General features: G+C 50.8%; 6 protein-coding genes across 6 annotated transcripts; 3 read left to right on the forward strand and 3 right to left on the reverse strand.

Annotated features, from left to right (window-relative positions):
• Window positions 1–269: 269 nt before the first annotated feature.
• On the reverse strand, window positions 270–4,784 carry IAR55_000475 (uncharacterized protein; the record flags this gene model as incomplete). Its single annotated transcript, XM_066943611.1, has 16 exons — window positions 270–1,236; window positions 1,306–1,446; window positions 1,507–1,614; window positions 1,688–1,884; window positions 1,933–2,005; window positions 2,068–2,200; window positions 2,251–2,288; window positions 2,373–2,425; window positions 2,474–2,518; window positions 2,572–2,622; window positions 2,674–2,848; window positions 2,905–2,939; window positions 2,990–3,323; window positions 3,388–4,117; window positions 4,174–4,450; window positions 4,599–4,784. The coding sequence occupies 16 exons, from the start codon at window positions 4,782–4,784 to the stop codon at window positions 270–272; spliced, it is 3,543 nt and encodes a 1,180-aa protein (XP_066806153.1).
• Window positions 4,785–5,868: 1,084 nt separating this feature from the next.
• On the forward strand, window positions 5,869–9,603 carry IAR55_000476 (uncharacterized protein; the record flags this gene model as incomplete). The annotated part of the gene is made up of 9 exons (XM_066943612.1): window positions 5,869–6,338; window positions 6,388–6,945; window positions 7,000–7,955; window positions 8,005–8,154; window positions 8,219–8,420; window positions 8,480–8,974; window positions 9,030–9,112; window positions 9,172–9,356; window positions 9,421–9,603. 9 exons carry the CDS (start codon window positions 5,869–5,871, stop codon window positions 9,601–9,603), a joined length of 3,282 nt encoding a protein of 1,093 aa, XP_066806154.1.
• Window positions 9,604–9,987: 384 nt separating this feature from the next.
• Window positions 9,988–11,668, reverse strand: IAR55_000477 (uncharacterized protein; the record flags this gene model as incomplete). The annotated part of the gene is made up of 2 exons (XM_066943613.1): window positions 9,988–10,047; window positions 10,136–11,668. 2 exons carry the CDS (start codon window positions 11,666–11,668, stop codon window positions 9,988–9,990), a joined length of 1,593 nt encoding a protein of 530 aa, XP_066806155.1.
• A 349-nt stretch (window positions 11,669–12,017) lies between these two features.
• IAR55_000478 (uncharacterized protein) lies at window positions 12,018–13,175 on the forward strand (the record flags this gene model as incomplete). The annotated part of the gene is made up of 5 exons (XM_066943614.1): window positions 12,018–12,469; window positions 12,538–12,619; window positions 12,679–12,799; window positions 12,858–12,982; window positions 13,062–13,175. The coding sequence occupies 5 exons, from the start codon at window positions 12,018–12,020 to the stop codon at window positions 13,173–13,175; spliced, it is 894 nt and encodes a 297-aa protein (XP_066806156.1).
• A 995-nt stretch (window positions 13,176–14,170) lies between these two features.
• On the forward strand, window positions 14,171–16,204 carry IAR55_000479 (serine/threonine-protein phosphatase PP-Z1; the record flags this gene model as incomplete). The annotated part of the gene is made up of 7 exons (XM_066943615.1): window positions 14,171–15,028; window positions 15,082–15,274; window positions 15,325–15,507; window positions 15,560–15,696; window positions 15,763–15,857; window positions 15,960–16,091; window positions 16,153–16,204. The coding sequence occupies 7 exons, from the start codon at window positions 14,171–14,173 to the stop codon at window positions 16,202–16,204; spliced, it is 1,650 nt and encodes a 549-aa protein (XP_066806157.1).
• A 1,326-nt stretch (window positions 16,205–17,530) lies between these two features.
• IAR55_000480 (oxoglutarate dehydrogenase (succinyl-transferring), E1 component) lies at window positions 17,531–21,055 on the reverse strand (the record flags this gene model as incomplete). The annotated part of the gene is made up of 8 exons (XM_066943616.1): window positions 17,531–17,731; window positions 17,811–18,128; window positions 18,180–18,240; window positions 18,295–18,531; window positions 18,588–20,193; window positions 20,253–20,505; window positions 20,562–20,769; window positions 20,844–21,055. The coding sequence occupies 8 exons, from the start codon at window positions 21,053–21,055 to the stop codon at window positions 17,531–17,533; spliced, it is 3,096 nt and encodes a 1,031-aa protein (XP_066806158.1).
• Window positions 21,056–21,475: the final 420 nt, after the last annotated feature.

A 21,475-nucleotide genomic window follows, 5' to 3' on the forward strand; every position in this document is an offset into this window, starting at 1 on the left:
TGCACTTCGAAGCGAGCGAGTGCGAAGGGGTGGTCCATATATGATGTATCACATTTATCGAATCACCATGAAGTGAACCCACATACATCTTTCAGAAAACTAATTACAATAGGTGTGTCATGCTAAATCCAGAGCAGTGATGGTCGAGGACCTGACTGACTTCACGTACAATAATGACCGAACTTCCTTGCTTGCACAATCTGCATTACCAAATTTCACTTGCGAAATTCCTTCGCCGTGCGACCCATCTTGAGCAATTCGTGCACCATCTACTTGTTCCCCATCGTTTTCCTGCACAACGACGTGATCTGTATATCCGCGTCCGCGCCCACCCCTGGACCTGGACCTGGTTGACTTCTCGTTACCCCCGGAGGTACTCCGCTTCCCCTGCCGACCTGCTTTTCGATCTTCTTCTCTTTTGCACCGTTGAACCAGCCAAGGAGATTCCCCTCATTTGCCTCCATCTCTGGTTCGCGATTCCTGCCCATCATTCCCTGTGCCGGGTTCACGTTCGTTGAGCTGATATCGGTGAAATTGTTGTTGCCTTGCCAACTTTCCAGCCCACCTCCACTCACAGTCGGTGGGATCATCTGAGTACCGTTCATGTACACGGTCGGTGAGAATGACCGATCTGACCGGGAAGGCTGTCTGTCAACATCCATTCGATTTTTGCTGGTGTCTCGACCCAATTCGACTGGCGAAACCTGCAGTGGTCGGGTGTGAGGAAGGGAACGGTCGGCTTGCGGTTTTGTTCTGCGCACATCCTCTTCTGCAGTGTTCCCAATTTCCAGATCATCTTCACCCTCCTGCTGTAGCAGCGTGGCCGCCACATCGTCTTCCGTCATGTTGACTAAAACCGACATATGGCCATCCGGCCTCAACTCGCCCTTACTAGCCAAACGTTGCTCAAATATGGAGGTAAATGATCGGACACCTTGTTGAGAGGCTGCGGAGTTCGGTTGCGGAGCATGTCCAGTCTCATCCACAGACATCGAAGCTTGCTTATTGGCTGTCGACGAGTTGGAATCCACACGGTGCAGGTGATTGCTGAGGCTTGTATTCGTGCTCGATGATGGGAAAGTCCCGCCGCGACTTCCACTGCCACTTGTACCGCTGTCAGGCGTCGACCCATACGGTGATTGTCCGCTTGATGCAGTGATACGCCAGTACCCTCTCTTGATATTTAAAGCGTTCAAGACGCAAGCGCCGAAGTCTGCGTTAGGGTGGAGTTCCGGCCTAGATCAAGCACGGATTAGTAAACATGCTTCTCATTCGAATCTAATCTCCATCAACGCCTTCACTCACGCTCCCAGTCGAGGGTGGTCGGGATAATGCGCTCGTAGTTTCTCATACGTCGGGTTAGTCGCCCGATCGAGGAAGTATTCGATCAATTGCGAGTGATGATGGCCGATTTTGAAACGCATACCGAACTGACTCAGAGCCATTCTATACATTTTGGTCACGTTAGGAGTTTTTCGCCGCGCCTTGATCGCCGCCACGACTTACCGCAATATCTCGGCATCCATCTTCTGCGCTTGGGCTGACGCATAGTCACCAACGTTCAACGAATGCCGCAGAAAGAGGAGAGATGTCCTCGCCGCGGTAACCAGACAGCTACATGTGTCTGTGTCAGCTGCTGTTGCTTTCTTTCTGCGCCGGACAAGCATTAATGAGACGTGCAACTCACACCGACGCCGAAGGATGCATGACCGACGTGAAATTTGATCCACCGTCACCGACGATGCTCGCAAGATTCTGCACAATTGAGATGATACCCTGCGTGCCGGAAGACAACCTTCGTCGAGCGAGATCGTTTTCATCATTGAGGTCCGCAAATGGTTCAAAAAGACAGATCGCCGCCGCATGCGGGATCATATGGGCCGCCTGGAACAGCACGTCAGTTCTGACAGCCATCTATTGGAAAGCACTGACAATCAAATCAATATCAAAACGCCTCTTCGAAGTGAGTTTGCAATAATTTTTGAGAGCGGTGGGAAAGCTCATCCTGGGAAGAGAAGGTCAGCGCCTCTGAGTAGCTGGGGAGGGACGCTGTGTCTGAAAACATACTGGAAGCAAGCGATAGCGTTTGCGAGCTCTTTGAACTCTGGCCTTTCCAGTCCATCGAAGTCGTCTCCTGGACGTAAATGACGATTTTTCCACTTTCGCACGAAGCGGTTCACCCTGTTGATCAAAACAGTGGCTACCAAGACACGTCAGCCAATCCTTCAGTAGACTATTGACATTGCTCACCCTTCACCACCATAACGAAAGAGTCTGCCACTGGATGCCTGTCGCGAAATTGTCAGTTTGTGAAACGATTCACGTGACGGCCCAGCTAAAGTGAGAGCGACTTTGTAACTGATAACACTGACTTTATCCAGAAATCGGGCGCCTCAAGATCTTGGGGGTTTGGTTCCATTTCGGACTGATTTAGGGGTCAGTAATGCATCAGCTTCAAAGCGGCATCACTCACAAGACCCAGCTCGAACTCAGCAGTGGAGACTGGTAATGCCACAGTCTGACCGGAGATCGTTAGCGATCACCATTGATACAGATCAAAGCCTTACGTACCAACTCGTCCATGGCTATGGAAGTTCCCCATCCTGACGCAGAACTCGCGATCTGTTCCGCGTGTCAGTCCGTTTCCAGATGGGTCGGGTCGTCTTTCCTTACCGTATCATGGTAGAAGGCCATCCAAGTAGCTGCTCTGCGTTCTTCTCGCTCCAATGCGTCGGCTGGTGGCGGCAACATGACAGACTTGAGGGACAACTCGGCACTCCGAACATTCAGACCCAACGGAAGAATCATTCTGGCAACCAATCCGCAATATGCCCAGCACTCGAGCATTCTGCACAAGCGTTCCGAAATTAGATGAGGAATACATATGTGGGCATGAGAACTTACCTGGTGTCATCGATGTATACTCGAGAGAGAATGATCTACACCACCGCTTCAGTATGGGGCCAAGGAAAGCTAAGTGCTCGCTCACCATTGCTCGCACTACGTCAAACAATCTGTTACCGGTATCCAAGCCTTCTCGTACCGCTACCTTTGCGTAGCTCGCTTGTCTCAGACCAAACGACAGGGGGTTCTTCCCTCCATTCATTTGCGTTGCATCCGCAGTCATACTGTTATACTTGTCCAATGCGCTCTTTTCGTATATAGAGGGCGGGCACCAAGATGCTGCCGCGGTGCATACGGCGTGAATCAAAGCAGGGTGAGGAAAATTCGAATGAGTAGGAGGAAGAGCCATTCTTGCGAGGAATCGGGCGCGATGTAACACGCGAGGCAGATTGGGAACAAGGTCGAAGAATGCTTCGATACTGTAAGAAAGGTGTTGTTCAGCTTTTGCCACAATCAGATAGTGACATCAAATGGATAACATACAGATCGTTCACAACATTCGGCTCGGGCAGGTTTGGAGGCCATCCTGGCCAAAACAAGTCCATCAAAAGCTGTTGCTGCATAGCGGCGTCCAGTCCCGCCTGCAGACCGTCTAGATTGATATCTGTCTCCATCGGGATATCCACGCCATTGCCGTCGACCTTCTTCAGTCCGGCCTCGAATACCGAAGCTGCAGTCTCGACCCCGCGCCACGGCCCTTCCAGTCGTGTACTTGGCTCGATGATATTATCAGGATTGTTCGGTGGTGGTGGCCAATTCAGATTGGTGGTGTCTGCGGGCGAGAAGTTAAAAACTCCGTTCGGTGAGAGTATGTTTGGTCCGGAGGAGGACTCTCCAGAGCTGAGAGGGTCCGGAGAGAGATCCGTTGATTTTCTCGAAATATCAGAGTGATATGGAGGGGAAGGGCCTTTCCCCAGGTCATTTTGTATGATATTCTCGTATGGCAAGGTGAATGTCTGTTGGAAGGGCTGAGAATGTTGGTTTTGCGAGAGATTGACAGACCCTTCGCCCCACATGTTCAAAGGTGGGGCAGCGGACGACGAGGCTGTTGATGACAGCATGTCAAGGAAAGAGTTCGTCGAATTCGAAGACACGCCGTTGGACAATTCGGCTGTGTTCGACCATGTTTGACTGGACTCCTTCGCAGGGCCCTCAGGCAAGGATTGCCCTTCGGAAGGATGATTATTCGTCGCCAGCTGAGCTTGCAATTCATCTACAAATGGCGGTCAGTTTCAAACGTGAACTCCCGACAAATCAGTTGTCGCGTACCAATCTGTTTTTGTAGACGTAGCCTCTCTTCCTCAAAGTCGTCACCCTTCTTCTTCCTTTTCGGTTCTCCGGTCACCTTTCGTTTCTTCTTTCCAGTCGTGTCGTCCTCCTCGTGGTGAGGTGGTGAGACCGAGATGGCAGTAGGTCGCACATTCTCAACTTCCTCGTTCTGAGCACTTCCATCCTCGTAATCGCAACGGAGCTTGGGATTGCTCTTTGGTGCGGTTCTTAACAGATGTCTGTATGATCGAACGCACGTTGCACAGTGTGGTCGAACCTTTGAAGGGAAGTCAGTGGCGTGGGTCACACACGGCGGCCGGTCGAAAAAGCCAAAACTCACAGCATCACATTTCTGTTACCAGGGGAGCGACGATGACCGGGAATGTTCAGCAGGAGCGAGATGTGAGGAGAAAGGAAGGACGCACCAGCTTCCGCTTCCTGCACTGCAGACAAGCCTGATTTCTCCTCAACACTCCAGCGACGTCCATGTGAGCCTGATTGGAGTTGTTGCCGTTGCTACTTGACGAACCGACCGCAATATCGATTGGTATGATCCCATCGGCCGGTGGGGGCATTGACAGATCGGTAGCATGATGTGGCATGCTGGTCATCTCGGAGACTCCTTCAGCGTGATGAGCGAGGTGTCACAACGACGGGATGCGGAGTTTATATTGCTGTTGGTACAATGATACGGCACGACCAGAATCCGACTTGAATCTTTCAAAAGGGAAGACCCGTCTCTTGACTGTAGCGATAGAGGATGGACAACAGCAAAATCAATTCAATGCTGAAGATGAGCGTCCCGAGATCAAACGTGCAAAGGCTGCCTCAACAGCGCGGGGAATAGAGGGTAGAAGTTGCCAATAATGTGGTGCAGAGCAAACGCGCAACGTAAAGCGACTTGAAGCGACAACACACGCTTGTGAAATCGTTGTAATGCTCCTCGGCACGAACAAGTTACTGCTCTTTTTCCAAAGCAGGAAGTGCGGAGATGGGAGCTATTAGACCGAGAGATTAGAAACAACAAGGAGAGGTTATTAGTCGTGAACCCTATTTACCTCACCTTCCAATAGAGGCAAATCGTGGAGGTCAATTCATGCTTGTTAGCAGCTCGTTCCTGCAGCCTCGGCCATTCTGAGATCGCTTGAGATCGCCGAGGTAAAGATTTGATGCCGTCTTTGTGTCGATGGATGAAAGCACACGTCATACTGTGTGACGGGGGGATCGTTATCATCTTGTGGTCGACACCCTCGGTGAATCACTACCAAAGGTAAAGCGTATAACGGCTGCTGTTTCTTCAGGGTGAACTGGACAATAAATGTCTAAAAGGTGTGATGCGTTCCTTTCTGCCGACTGTGGAACTTTACTCAAATGCTCGACTTTGCACTCTTGCCATTATTTTCATTATCCACTCCTTGCTCATCATTCTCATCACACCAAACCACAGAGACACATTCTCTATTCACCTGACGGACATCAAGCCAACTCGTCGCCGCACATCTCACCATCTGATATCCACCTCGTCACATATACACATCCATAGTCAGTGACAGGAGCAAGGAGGCATCTACATATTGTCGGTCAAATGGTCACACCGCTCTCGCGTCCTCGACGATCATTTCAATAGGTAAACCTTAATCCATTGGAGCATCCCCCATCAGCTCAGCCCTTGACTGGGTTGGCAGCGTCACAATAATGGTGTCGACGGCGATTGTCTCGACTCATCTTCTCTCGTTCGTCCTACCATTCCTACTCTTACTGCCCGTCCTATTCGCGGCACCGGAGCCCGCTGCGCTCGTCGCATTACCGCAATATACCCAGAGTCATCAGCAATCGTCCGGCAGACGCTTCGCAACGCCTCGACCGCCTCTCTCGGCTCCGGAGCTAGATCATGATGTTCTCCCTTTCGTCATCATCTCGACCATCGATGGTGCACTGCATGCAGTTGACAGAGACGGTGGAAAGGTCAGGTGGACACTGAAGGATGGCGTGGAACCGTTGGTCGGTGGTGGTATTCGCGGCAAGGGTATGGATGAGGAGTACATTGTGGAGCCTCTGAGCGGGAGTCTCTATGTATTCGAGAACGAGGACGAAAAAGAAGTTGAAGGGACAAAGGAGGGGCAAACACCGAAGATCCGGAAACTACCTCTGTCTGTGGAACAATTGTGAGCATTATGCAGTATGATTTTGTCGTCATACTCATTGGGCCCATAGGATCGAGCTATCTCCCTTTACCTTCCCACACTCACCTAGTCGAATCTTTACCGGCTCAAAACACACTTCCCTTCTCACGATAGACCTGCGCACTGGCCAACAACTTGACTGCTTCTCGGCCCTGACCTCCAACTTCTCGCATTACGACGAGGAAGATTGTGTCTGCGGTAACGACCAACTTTTGGATGACCTAGAGGGCGCAAGCAGATCCAGTCGTGATACTCTCTTTGTCGGTAGGACAGACTATCGCCTGCAAATTCACTCGCCTACACTGTCTTCCTCTGGCCTTTCACCCTCCACATCAACTGTGTATCCCGGACCGAACGAAGCTAGGAAAGGGCCAGGCGTTCAGGAGATCACCTACTCGACGTACACGCCAAACAGCTATGACCGTCCACTGGCGGACTTTTGGGCTAAGGCAGGACTGGCAGAGCAGCGGTGGAGTGCGGAAGAAGGCGAAGGAAAGAAAATGCGAATTGAGCTGGGCCATGATGGAGTTGCTGTAGGAGTGGAACAAGGCGGCGGAGTAAAGTGGGTCACCAAATTGGGAGGTGTTGGGTAAGTGGTAATTAGAATCTTGTTTTACAGGCCAATTTGCTGAGTGAACTGCAGAATCGCTGTATACGACATTCTCATTCCGCTTGATTCAAACTCCGCGAACCCAATCCTGGTTCCTCAACCGCCTCCACACCTCCCATCACTCTTTCCCCTTCCTTCCGACCCTCACCGAGGCCATTTTGATGTACTGTCGAAACCACCGACTACCTATGTCGGTTCCGTCCCTTTCCAACTGACTTTACCACCTGGCGTTGGGGAAAATGGGTCTAGCACGCGACCTAATATAGCCGAACCCGAAAGAGTGCAACCGGAAGCGAGAAAACATAAACCGCTACTCTACGCATTATCCTCCTCTTCGTACCCATTGATCAACTTCGCTCCTCCGCCAAGACCTGGAAGCATGACGAACGGATCTTTTTTGCTTACCGAACAATTACCTGAGAAAGATCAACTCTTACCGTATCTCATCGATCCTCCTGCCGAGGACAAGGCGTTGATTGTAGCAAGGGAGACGATCGATGTTTCTCCTGAACAAGTGATGCGTGTGGGAGAGAGGGGCGGAAGTAAGTGGATTTGGTGGGTAGTCAGTATGGTCAGCGCTATCATTCTGTGCGGACTTGCCGTTGCCGGCTTCGCTCGTTCTCCGAGGGTCAAGCAGACAAGTTCGCCTTCGGATGAGAAGACTCCTCTCCTCCTTCCACCTAAGGAGAGCATGGCAGAAATGAAGTCACTCTCGGCATCCGATATACCGACGATCGAAGTCGAGGATATGAGCTCGCCCAAAAAAAAGTCGACGAGAAGAAGACTGCGTGGCAAGAAGAAGAGAAGGGACTCGACTGCCGCGATTATGGAAGAAGGTGAAGATGAGGACGATGATAGAGGGGAAGGAATGTCCGTCACACCCAAAAAAGAAGAGAAGCCGCTACCGGAGTTACCGCGGGAGATTTCCTCTACGGATCTGTTAGATTTGGACGACAAGGAGAGGTTGGCGATCTCCGATACCATTATCGGTAAGTGCCTTTGCTCAAAATCAGTCTCAGAGCTCACTTAGTAATACAGGCTTCGGCTCCCACGGAACTGTTGTTCTCAAGGGAACATGGGGTGGTCGACCGGTAGCAGTTAAACGTTTGCTAAGCGACTTCACTCGTTTGGCCAGCCAAGAAGTGAAACTACTGCAAGCGAGCGATGATCATCCCAACGTCATCAGGTGTGAGTGGATTGTGCGACAAGCTCAACGAGATCGTCGACCATGCGCTGACAACGAGTCATATAGATTATTGCCAAGAGAAGCGGGATAACTTCCTATATATAGCTTTGGATCTGTGCCAATCTTCTCTGGCAGATCTTGTAGAGACCCCTGATAAGCACCTGGAAATGGCCTCCTCGTTGGATAGAAAGAAGGCGTTGAGTCAGATCACAGCTGGGCTGAAGCATCTCCACGGGATGAAGATCATTCATAGGGACATTAAGCCTCAGTAGGTTGCCCAGGCTTCTGTGAGATCCCCAGATGCTGATTCCACTTCATTATCGACAGAAATGTCCTTGTATCACGGGCCAAGGACGGTTCCCTTCGCATGCTCGTCTCTGATTTCGGTCTCGCTCGGAGACTGGACCAAGGTCAATCGAGTTTCGCGCCAACGGCTAATAACCTCGCTGGATCGCTGGGTTGGCGGGCACCCGAATGTATACGCGGTCAAGTCAAGCTCAACGAGGGGGCAAATTTTGACCCGACGTCAACCTTCTCATCTTCCTCCTCATCGACTCTCTCAAACGATGAAAATGGAGCCGTTCCCGGAGCCAAAGACAGCAGTGCAAGATTAACGAAAGCTGTGGACCTTTTCGCTTTGGGTTGTCTCTATTTCTGGGTTCTGATGTCGGGCGAACATCCGTTTGGAGAAACGTATTATAGGGAGGGTAATATCGTCAAAGGGGAAGCGGTGAATATGGGCATGCTGGATGTATTGGGCGAAGAGGGTGAGGAGGCGAAGGATCTCATTGGAAGGTTATTGAGCATGGACCCGGGCGATCGGCGAGTTTCTTCGTTATACCGGTTTCGAACGCGTCCACTGATGATATCCTGCTAGGCCGAGCACCGAGGAATGTTTGATACATCCTTTCTTCTGGACCTCAGCGAAGCGACTAGCTTTCTTGTGTGACGCCTCAGATCGTGAGTCCGCCCTGGTGGTCGTGTATGGCGAACAATTCTGATGTCCGATTTTTGTGCAGGCTTCGAAATCATGGAAACAGAACCTCCTGAAGCAACCCTTGTTATGCTGGAGACCGATACGGCAACGGTGGTAGGAAAGGATTGGTACTCTCGCCTGGACAAGGTCGTCACCAGCAATTTAGGGAAGTACAGGAAATACAAGGGTAATAGCGTGAGGGATCTTTTGAGAGCGATGCGGAATAAGGTGGGTATCGTTGAGATCCTGTCGCAGGAGGATTAGGTCGCTGATGTAGCGGATCTCTATCTAGAAACACCATTACCAGGATCTCGAACCTTCAGTCAAGAGACACTTCGGCTCACTTCCGGCGGGGTATCTCCACTATTTCACATCAAGATATCCGAGGTTATTTCTACACGTTTACGGGGTGGTGAGGGACAGTATGCTGAGACATGAGTCGATGTTCGAGGGATATTTTCAAGAGGGAAGTTGAAGTATGGGAAAAAAGGGCATCATTGGTATCACAATAATTTGTTCTTTTCACATCTAGATGTCTGTTGTACCTCATGTTGTTATCTACAGTAGTAGCAAATACAATTTAACAAGTTAGTAAGTCATATTAAAGTCATCTGCAATATCTATGAAAGCATGATTCTCTCTGTGGACTTGAGTGACATATAGACAAGGGCGATGCAATCGCATTATGTACCACTGCCAGGTGAAGTAGACCGCAAAAATAAGTGATGCCGAAGATGAGTGACATAACTCTCATAAAAAGACGATCATCACCGACTGGAATTCAGACAAGTGCACCTTACTTCTTCCAATCTGATATCTGACGACAGATGACCTCACCTCTGCAGTAGAATCACACCGATCACTCTTCGTTGTCGTCTGAATCATCTTCGAGGTCATCCAGATAAACAGGTTTATTAAGCTGTCCCCATCAACTCCGTCAGCATCTTAACTCACGACATCTTGTATTCCAACCAGAATAGAAAAAAATGGAGGACGGAAAGACATACAATCTCGACGAGTCCTAACCATTCGCCCATAGCTCTTACCATCTCATCTCCTCCTTCACCTGCTCCTCCAGATCTCCACCATCCTTTTCTCACCTCGATCCCTGACGAGCTTCCACTCGGTCGACCGTCTGTTATCGTATTCGCATTCGCATTCGCATGCGAATTCGAGTCCTCTCTTTCCTTCTCCTCTGGATGCTCTTTCGATCCATCCGCATCAACACCTTGTTCGGACTCGGACTCTGTTATTGAAGATACACCCTCATCCGCTCTAAATCCGGCCAGCGGTACATCAGGCGTGTAAAGCATGAAACCTTCGAATCTCGATACCGGTTTCAATAGTCTCACAGGACCTTCGACGTCCACATGGTATTTTGTTACAGATTCGATTTTCTGCTCTTCGCCCCCTACATGGGTCGCGTCGGACTCGTGTTTTGGTTCCGATTTGATTTTGTCGATAGTGGGCGGTCCGACGTCGAAGGAAGGTGGATCGTCCTCGGTTGCAGGTGATGGTATGACATTTTCCTCTTCTTCTATCGCTTCGATCAGTGAAGAGGAGGCCGATCTTGAGACTGTCTCTTGCGCATCTCCATCAAGAATATGATTATCGACTGTATCTTCACCATGCATCGCTCCTATCATTGGCATCGTAGCCTTCTCCGCAGCGATGGACCCAACATGGGATATCGGACTGGGCGAACCTCTTCGACTCCTACTTGATAGTCTCTTCTTCGGTGTCGGTAAAGGATTTTTCAGAGGTGTCGCCTCTTGTATAACGATCTCAGGTATGGGCGAGATACCCTCACCACCTGAAGGTTTTTGAGGAGTCGTAAAGCCGAGTTGTGTTTTCGCTCTCTTCGAAGGTGTTCTCACCACATTTGAGGCCGTCGTCGTTGCTGGAGATCCAGTGGAAGAGGGACTGTCTCCTCTCCCTCCTTCACCCTCTTCGTCCTCATCGTCCGAATCTATCCTGAATCGTTTCCTACTGACTTGCGCTGTATTTCTCGAAGCCTGACGAGTCTTAGGTCTAGCCAGAGCTACTTGACCTGCACCTCTTACTCTTCCACCCACAACAGGAGGCTTGCGAGGCGATGATCTCCTCATCGCGAATCCTGCTTCTCCTGCCCCTTCGTGATTCTCATGTGCCAATTCCGAAGGAACAGAACTGGCCGGAGTTAGAGGATTCTTTGCACCACTGTATGTCCCCCTCGTTTCGGATAGGGAAGCGTGAGTTTCGATCCCGCCTCGGTCGGGTCTTTTGGATGTTGAGAGGACCAACCCGACATATCCCCTAGGGACACAGATGGTCTGTCCGACGACTTGTCGTCCGCGAAATGAAGCGATGATACTACCAGTTGGAGCGATAGAGTTCGAAGGAGAAGAACGTGGTTGGAAGTATGACGATAGGGGAGCTGATGAAGATACGTAGGGTGATGATGAGGATCCGAGTGAGAATGGGAGGAGACAGAGTGAGGCGGAGGGAGGGAGTGAGGTAGTGTCACAGGGAGAGAGGAGAAAAGCCGTCGAGGAAGACATGACGTGGATGGAGCTATGTAGCTACAGGCTCTCGGCAGCCCAGCGGTTCTGCGTGGTCGTTACAGGTGTAGCAGCTGGCTTCAAGTCGCAGTGTTCGTGGGGAGAGGACCGTACTAGGGTTTAACTGAGATATCGCAACGTAGCGAGCTGGCTAACATATCATCAGAAATACACGATTCAATGTTGTCAGACGCGACCGGTTTGGCTTTTGACGCGTCAGTTGGATTTTGATCCCGTTCCTGGTCATCACCACCGTCATCCATTTGCAGACAGTGAGCTCATTATCGTTTTGAGATATTGTTGCTCCGCTGCTCAACTCGGTATGACCTATTAATAACCTAATCACGACATGTCTGTCTACTTCACTGGCGGTTCGTCCTCCGCTTCACCGGCATCAGCATCGGCGTCTGCTCCTACCTCCTCTCGATTCTCACTGACCTCTTCCGCCGTCTCGTCTCCTCCACCGTCCCTCTATTCGACATCTCAGAACCCTTCCTCAAGCACGATATCGAATGTGCCTAACCCCAATCGACGTGAAACGAGCAGAATGTCGTCACAGCCCTCGTCATTACAACAACAGCTCTTCGGCGGAGGTGGGAGCGGAGGTGGAGGTAGTGCAGGGACCGGTGTCGGTCCCGCGGGTGCGTCAGGCGTAGCGGGAGGTTCGATGAATATCCTCGATAGACCGTTGAACAAGACGAAAGGAGCTGAAGTGGGGATGGGCGCTTGGAGTTTCTTATTCGCGGAAATCGTCGCGTACAGTCAAAGTAGAGTAGACAGTGTACATGATCTCGAAGCGAGGTGAGCGAGCTCACGCAAAACCTGTGTTCCTTCCGTAGGGTCCAGCAGCTAATCTGAAAGATGGGCAGGTTGTCTTCCTTAGGATACGAAGCTGGTCAGAGAATCCTCACACTGCTCTTACTGCGAAATACGCAGACCGCAGGAGGAAAGGTGAGCGATCGAGTCGTGATGATTCTTTAGTCGCCTTCTGACATCATGCACCTTGCCAGGATCCACGACGGGAACACCGCCTCATACCCATATTGCAATTCGTCCACACCCAAGTATACAAGTACTGTTTCGGTAAACCTGCAGATGGTCTAGAACGCAGTGTGGAAGAAGAGAATGAATGTGGGTGACTGAAGTCTAATTCGGTGTTTCAAAAGCGCTAACGACGTCGTTTGCGCAGATATGATAACGCTCAATCAACCGCCTTTGACGCAACATATCTCTGTACCGAAAGATATGTCACAACTCAGCTGCGAGGCATTCACAGCTGGTATAGTCGAGGGAGTGTTGGATGGTCTTGACGTTGTGAGTTGGCAGCTGTCATGCACCTCTTCGTGCCCGGCACGACGGGGAGTCAAAGCTGACATATCCCCGTCTTGTCAAGCCTGCGAGAGTGACAGCCCACACTGTCAGCACAGATCAGTATCCTCAACGGACGGTCATTCTCATCAAATTAGACCAGAAAGTCATGGATCGGGAAGAAGCATTAGGCAAGTAGATTGATCATCACTGTGCATTTGTACCGTTTAGTAGTCTTGTTCCCTCCCGTGATACTTTGACATATTGGATGGGGATGCATTGATGTAATCGTCGTGGTGGTCACGTCCGAAAGCCTTAAATTGGATCCGATCCATGGCAGTGAGACGATCCCTGAGGAGACTACCACTCAACGCACCACTGCCTCGTTGATCTGCCGTCCGCTCGCATCCGCATGGAGACGAAGCACATCCCCAGTGTGAGAGATAGGACAGCGTACTGTGCATGTATGTGTCGCTTGTGGTGACGTGTGTTCATCTCATGATTGAAATCACCGGCGGTGCATTGAGAGCAGCAGCAGTGATGCTACAACCAAATGGGCCTTTACAAAGAGGTCCAGAACTGCTGTTGTGGTGATTAGCAATGGCAACTAATCAATCCATTGGACCCTGAAAGTGACTTTTGCGTTAAACAGCGGTGGTCTGTAGTGACTGTGACTCAGGAGGGAGAGAAGAGAGGAAAGAGGAAAGGGAGGAAAGAGAAAAGGAGGGGCCCTGTAAAAGACAGCATCTAGATTCGGTTGGCGCGGATCCAACCTTGCTCTCTCCACTCTCTCTCACATCTCTCTACACCGTATCCTTTCAATAACTGATCAAACCTCATACCTACTCGTAATCCACACTCATCCATCTTCGCCATCAGACAACTTGGGAGACTCGTTGCTGACCACGCCGCTCTTTTTCGGGAAAAGTCCCTCCCAGCTTCCGACGTCCACCGCAAACATCCCCGCGCCGCGCCATCATCATCATCATCATCACTACAATCATCATCAGCTCACCTCCCTGCTTTCGTTTTCCCTCCTCTCATCGCTTCAAACCCATCAAATTCGGATCAATCATCTGTTCCCTTTGACCTCTACTGCCTTTGATATCCTCCATCCCATCCCATCATACATCTCATTGACGACGCTCAGCATATATCGTTGATAATCGAAACGCATAACCCATAGCCTCGAAAATGGGTCAAACGCCGTCGTCGTCATCCAAGAAGTTGGGTCGGACATCATCCAAACAGCTCTCTGCGTCCGACCTAGCAGACTCCCTCGCATCCACAAAGATATCATCTGCACAGGATGCTCCATCCACACCTCAGATCAACACGCCAGGTGGATCACCACCGATGGATGTCGGTGGTGGTGGGTCCGCGTTCTCAACCCCTGCTAGAATGAGTGCGAGACGTAGAGGTGCCAAAGAAGATAGACAGAGTTCCATATCTTCGTTCTCTTCTGCAGGCGGTGGTGGGAGTGGGGGTGGGGGTCGACCTTCTCTCAATACGCAAAATTCATTCGACGGTTCTGCATCGGTCAGATCAGCTCAATCCGGTACCGCCTCCTCTCCCACCTCTACCACTCTCAACGTCCCGTCACCCTCTGCCATCCCCACCACCCAAAACATCCTCTCTGCTCCCAAGACCGGTCTCCGATCGTCCCTCATGGGCACGTCTCCACCGCCCCCCTCGGCTCTCTCAGTTTCACCAGCAAGAACTTCTACACCACCTCTGGCCTCTCCCGTCGGACCAGGTCACATGTCCCGTGACTCGGCGTCCTCACTATCTCCGGGAGCCGCCCTTACAGCAACAATCAGTAGAGGCAGTATCGGAGGAGGCAGCGCATCGGGCGTACAGGTCCTCGACGTTGATAATATGATTCATAGACTTCTGGAGGCGGGATACAGTGGAAAGGTCACCAAGTCACCACCGTTGAAGAATGCGGAGATTGCGAGCGTCTGTGCGGCAGCTAGGGAAGTATTCCTGTCACAACCAACCTTGATAGAACTCAGTCCACCGGTAAAGATTGTCGGAGATGTTCACGGACAGGTAGGCGTTTTTGATATGCTGACCGAGATGGACGTTACTGATTTTCAACTTAGTATGCCGACTTGATCCGAATGTTCGAGATGTGCGGATTCCCACCAGCTGCAAATTACCTGTTCTTAGGCGACTATGTAGATCGAGGAAAGCAGTCCCTCGAAACAATCCTCCTCCTCTTATGTTACAAGATCAAATATCCCGAAAACTTCTTCCTCCTCCGGGGCAATCATGAGTGTGCAAATGTGACACGAGGTGAGTCACTCCTCCAGTCCTTCGATTGACCTCGCTCACTCGTGTGATAGTGTATGGATTCTATGATGAGTGCAAACGTCGGACAAACATTAAGACATGGAAGACTTTCATCGACGTCTTCAACACTTTACCTATCGCCTCGATTGTGGCCAGCAAGATCTTCTGTGTGCATGGCGGACTAAGCCCGAGTTTGAAGAGCATGGACGATATCAGGAGAATCCAGAGACCGACAGGTAGGTCGAAGCACTTCTCTTGAGGTCAATGCTGACTCAGTCCTGACCACAGATGTACCTGACTACGGATTACTCAACGATTTGGTGTGGTCTGATCCCTCCGACACGGCTCTCGATTGGGAAGACAATGAAAGAGGTGTTTCATTCTGTTATGGCAAGAGCGTTATCAACGCTTTCCTGGCGACACATGTGAGCACAGCTTTCCATATCCGCTGAACAGTTTGTGGATTGGTGGCTGACGTCGCGACGCTACAGGATATGGACCTGATCTGTCGAGCTCACATGGTCGTTGAAGACGGCTATGAATTCTACAACGATCGAACATTAGTCACCGTTTTCTCTGCACCCAAGTGAGTTTTCGGGGGTCAGATGCGCCTTTGCAAATCAAGCTATGTGGTACAGCCCCTGAGAAACGATTGGGAAGCAAGTACTGATGAAATACTTGTCAATAGTTACTGCGGTGAATTCGATAACTTTGGGGCAGTGATGTCAGTCTCGGAAGATCTGCTGTGTTCTTTCGAACTACTGAAGCCTTTGGATGGAGCGGCTTTGAAGAAGGAAATGACCAAATCAAAGCGAAAATCGTAGGTGACATCCAGCTTCGTTTTGTTTTGCGGGTGAGTGTGGCTACTGACTTCCTTGAAGTCTTCAAAACCACCAGTCTCCGCCAAACAACCCAATGGCTCAAAGCTATTGATGTAACGCAGTCTCACAATCTCGGGCCTTCTCTTCTCATACGATCTTCGTTTCCGTCTTTGTACCACCACTCGTTCTCCTCCGTTCGGACCAATCTGCTTCCTGTAACCGCGAATGACATTCATGCCCCCAACACTCTTCGCACACATCCTGTACTGCCCTTCGCCGGCCACGATCGTCGTTGCATCAAATCACCTCACATCCCATCCTCCATCCCTGCGACAAACGTTGCCATTTATCAGCATTCTCTTCCTCGTCGGTGCGCAATTATCAATGCCTCCTTCGGGAGCTTGCCGTCCTCGGACTGAGCACAAGAAGGAGTGTGACCTTGATGTGAACTCCAACTCGTGTATGGGACAGAATGGTGGAAGTCAGCGGTGTGGCACGTCGTTACGGAAGAAGAAAAGACCAGGATAATCCACCCGATGCGAAGGTCATCCTCGTTCTCCCTTAGACTTTCTCTAAGAGGAGAGACTCTGTCATTACTATGTTCATAGCAATATTTTCCGCGCCCACAGCCGATGCCAAATCCGATCGATTCATTCTGAAGCTATCATATCAGTGTCGACACACATCGCTCCGTCCCACCTCAAACGTCTCGACTCGTCTCTACGTCCCACCTTTTCGCTTGTTTCTCCAGGTCAGGTCTTCGGTATCCATTCTTCGGTTCCTCGGTTTCTGTGGGGTTTTCTTTCCTTTCTCTCTGTTTTTCGTAGCGTACGAGCCACGGAAAATACAGATTGATCCTGGTCTTTCTCACTACGAGTACTGTACTGTACACAAATATCTCTCACCTTGGGCTCAAAGTCAGATAACTTACACAATTCTAGTCAAAAAGCAATGCAAAAGGGATGCCACAGTATGATTACCGTCTGTACTGTACTCGTACTGTACCGTAGTTTCTCTCGATGATCGTGGCCTGATGTGCATATCGATTCTCTTCGGTCATCATGACGAATGACAATTTGGATGAAAAGGAGTCGCACCATGTTGCTATTCTCCTGCATTGGTGGTCGGAAGTCTAGACTATGGTGCTGTCAACTGAAAAAACAAAACAAAACATGTCGATGGACAGAATTGGCACCCCGATCGATATCTTACGAGGTAGACCATACTACACTCAATCAGATGGAGCCACCGTGTAACAAAGGTCAGTCAGGACGCGATCCATCGATGAGTCGTCGAGAAGAGGCCGCTCCATTACTGTCCGTGAATGAATGAATGCATTTTCTTGAAACTCTGAATGTTCAACAGTGTACAGATGATAACTTCCTCCCGATCGTCTCGGGGAACCCCTTCCGCCACGAGTCGCTCCGCTCCGCTCCACTTACTGCTCTTCAGCTTGGGCAAACGCCATATCGTTGATCATTGCAATCTCCTTCTTGTGCGCCGATTTGGAACCAGTAGCGACCGAACTGCTAGGTTTTCTACCGGCGTAGATGGGGACTTTACCCGTGTGGTTCTCCGTCTCCTTGAGAGCGGTGATGAGTCGAGGTTGAACATAGGTCCATGCACCGTTGTTCAAAGGCTGGAAAAGGTGACAATCAAGTCAGCATCCAATCTCTGAAGGTATAGGCACCTAACGACCAAGTGACAACGGCACTCACCTCCTCTTGAGCCCACACAATATCGGCGTTGGGGTACTTGTCCAAATGAGGAGTGAGCAAGTCATAAGGCAACGGTGAAAGCTGCTCAATCCTCGAAATGACAACATCGCTGATACCCCGGTCCTCTCGCTCCTTTAACAGCTGGTAGTACACCTGACCAGAGCAGAGGATGTGTCGTCGAATCTTCTCTGGCTCAACCAAGTTCTCGGGGTGAGGATCAGGAAGGTATCGCTGGAAGACGGAGTCACCGCTCATCTCCTCAAGAGTGGATCGAGCTGCAGGGTGTCGAAGGAGGGATTTGGAGAAGAAGACAATGAGCTGTCACCAAAGCGTCAGTTTCCTATACTCTTATGCGGCGAGGCGACTCACAGGTTTTCGGAATTCACGCTTGTTTTGACGACGGAGAACGTGGAAGTAGTTGGCGGGTGTACTGTTGACATTGTCAATCTCGTATTCCTACGCTGCAAACCCGGAATCTACTTACGTAGGGTAAACGACCTGCATGTTGCAGTCCTGATGTTGTCTGTCGAGCTTCTCCGCGGTGGGATAGGCCCGAGGCTCGTCGTCACAGAGCTGGAGGAATCGCTCAATACGACCGGAAGAGTGCTCCGGACCTTGGCCGTCGTAACCGTGGGGTAACGACAAGACCAAACCAGTTCGTTGCAGCCACTTCCTCTCACCAGCAGCGATGAATTGATCGATGATACATTGAGCGTTGTTGCTGCACCTTTGATGAGCGACTGCGTGTCGTAGGTACTGGAGAGAAAATCCACTCACGCAAAGTCACCGAATTGAGCCTCCCAGATGGTCAAACTGTTAGGAGAGACGAGAGAGTAACCCAACTCGAAACCAAGGGTACCGAATTCTGACAAGTGTGAGTTTGTAACGGTGAATGATCCCTGAGAGCTGTCAAGATGCTTGAGGGGAATGTAGGTAGTCTCGTTCTCCTGGTCGTGAATGACGGCGTGTCGCTGAGAGAAGGTACCTCGCTCGACATCCTGACCTGAAACCCTGACATGGGTACCTTCAAGACAAAGGGTACCGAAGGCAAGTGCCTCGGCGGTAGACCAGTCGATGTTCTTGCCCTCTGAAACAGCCTTGCCTCGAGTCGCGATGATACGAGCCAAGTTTTTGTGAGGAGTGAAGCCCTCAGGGAACGAAGAGATGACCTCGCCGATGCGTTGAAGTGTGCCCTCCTCTGCACCGGTAGGGTGGTGGGGAAGCACGTTCTCGGCCAATTCTTTCGGGGTAGGGAAACCCTCCCATGATGAAGAGAGCCATTCACGAGTGGAAGGCTTGTATTCCTTTGAGCCATCGTACGCCTTCTCCAACATGCCCCAAACCCATTGCCTGTGCTCATCGATCTCCTTCTCGGTGAACGTCCCCTCCTTGATCAACTGATCGGTGTAGATAGACAAAACAGTTGGCTGATTCTGGATGGCTTTATACATGGTCGGCTGAGTGAAACTGGGCTGATCGGTCTCATTGTGACCGTATCGACGGTAGCACACGATGTCAACAACGACGTCCTTCTTGAATGTGGCTCGCCATTCGGCAGCCAGAGTGCAAACGTAGTTCACCGCCTCAACGTCGTCACCGTTAACGTGGAAGATGGGAGCATCGATGGACTTGGCAATATCGGAGGGGTAAGGAGTGGATCGAGCGAATCGAGGGTCGGTGGTGAAACCGATTTGGTTGTTGACGATGAGGTGGATAGTTCCGCCAGTACCGTAGTTGGGGAGGTTTTGCATTCCCATGGTTTCGTATACAACACCTTGACCGGCAAAGGCAGCATCACCGTGCAACAAAACACCCATGGCAGACGCGGCGTTGTTCTCGTCGCCCTCAAAGTGTTGAATAGCTCGAGTCTTACCGAGAACGACGGGGTCCTCAGCCTCGAGATGTGAGGGGTTGGCGACGAGAGACAATGAGACCTTCTTTCCGCTGGGAGTAGGTCGGACGTAGTTGGCACCGAGATGGTACTTGACATCACCACCACCGGAGTCGTCCTTGTCGGGATCTCCGGAGAACTCGTTCAAGATGGCCTCGATAGGCTTTCGAATGACGTTACCGAGAACGTTGAGTCGACCTCGATGGGGCATACCAATGACGATAGATTTGACACCAGAGTCGACGGACTGGTCGATCAAGGCCTTCATACCTGGAATCAAAGATTCACACCCCTCAAGACCGAATCGCTTCTCGTTGGGATACTTTGAAGCAATGAATTTCTCGAAGAGTTCTGACCACATGAGACGGTCGAGGATCATTCGCTTTTCCTCGGTGGTGTACTTCCATTGAACGGGAATCTCAACTCGCTCACGAAGCCAATCACACTGCCCTCGGTCGACGATGTGAACGTATTGAACGCCAACGTGGGTACCTGCAGTCAGCAGCTTAGCTTGACTCCACCGCGGAATAGCTGTTGCAACCGCCACTCACAGTACATTCTCTTCAACTCGTCGATGATCTGACCAAGAGTCATCTTGTCCTCCTTGATCGAGCCAATGAAACGAGGCAAGATACCATCACTGAGCTTGAACTCCTTCTTCAGGTCGGCTTCTGACCAGCCATAATACTCGAGCTTGAGCTCAGGGGGTACGCGCGAATCGAGGTCGGCGTTGGCGATGTGAAGTGGGTCGAGGTTGGCAATGTGGTGACCACGAACTTGGTATGCACGGATGAGAAGTTGGACCTGTTTTCGAAGATCAGCATAATCTTGAAGCCGAGATTACAACAGAAGGTACACACCTTGAGGTAGTCAGTCACGTCACCGCTGCCTTCTACCTGCATTCGGGGGCTGCCGTCGGCAGCGGTGGGTACGCTGCTAGCAGCACCGATGAATCCTGGTGGAGGAGTGTAGGCGGATGACGAGGGGAGTCCCTTGTCGAGACCAGCGAAGTAGGTGGCCCAAGAGACGTGGACCTGTTTGGGATCTTGTTTCCACAGTCGGTACATCCTGAAGGGATTAGAGTTCGCGCGTCAGTTCCAGCTTCCTGCCAGATGTTTGCTCCTGTTTCTTTCTGCACTTACTCCTCGGTGTAGTAGGCGTTACCACCGTTGGCAAAGGCATCATTCTTGCTCGGTGCCACGGCCTCTGTTGCGTAATCCCTTTTTTGGGCGACACCGACATGACGAGGTTGTTGTTGATGGGTGGCAGAACCGGCGGCAAGAGAATAGAATGCCCTGGTGGTGGACGAGGAACGACCGGGTAACCGTATGTTTCTTGGTAATGTTCGTAACATGTTGAATGTGGTTACGAATGGGTTGTTCAGACCGCCGAGAGGGGAAGAGAGATCACTCGGATGATACAAGAAAGAACGAGAAGGAGAGAGAGAGAGAGAGAGGATTGTTAGCGAATTCAAAAGATCATCCTTCCATTGGTGGTGGTGGTGACGCTGTTCCCGGTAGCAAGATGAAAGCAAGAAACACGGAAATCGAATCACGTGACTGTCGAAACTGTCCGCGGCCGTTTTGGGATTTTCGGTTTTGTCGGATGCTTTCTCCGCTTAAAACGGGATACCGAGTCACCCGTCAACATGGCAGGTGAGTCGATGTGGCATCCCATGTCTACTGCGAGCAATAATGATTGATGCTCGATGATAGATGCCTCCCATTGACTGCAATCCACCAAAGAATTGCGTACATGTGGACAAGATCCAAGG

The sequence above is a fragment of the Kwoniella newhampshirensis genome, chromosome 1 (genome assembly GCF_039105145.1).
Source record: "Kwoniella newhampshirensis strain CBS 13917 chromosome 1, whole genome shotgun sequence".
In the NCBI taxonomy this organism is placed as follows: domain Eukaryota; kingdom Fungi; phylum Basidiomycota; class Tremellomycetes; order Tremellales; family Cryptococcaceae; genus Kwoniella; species Kwoniella newhampshirensis.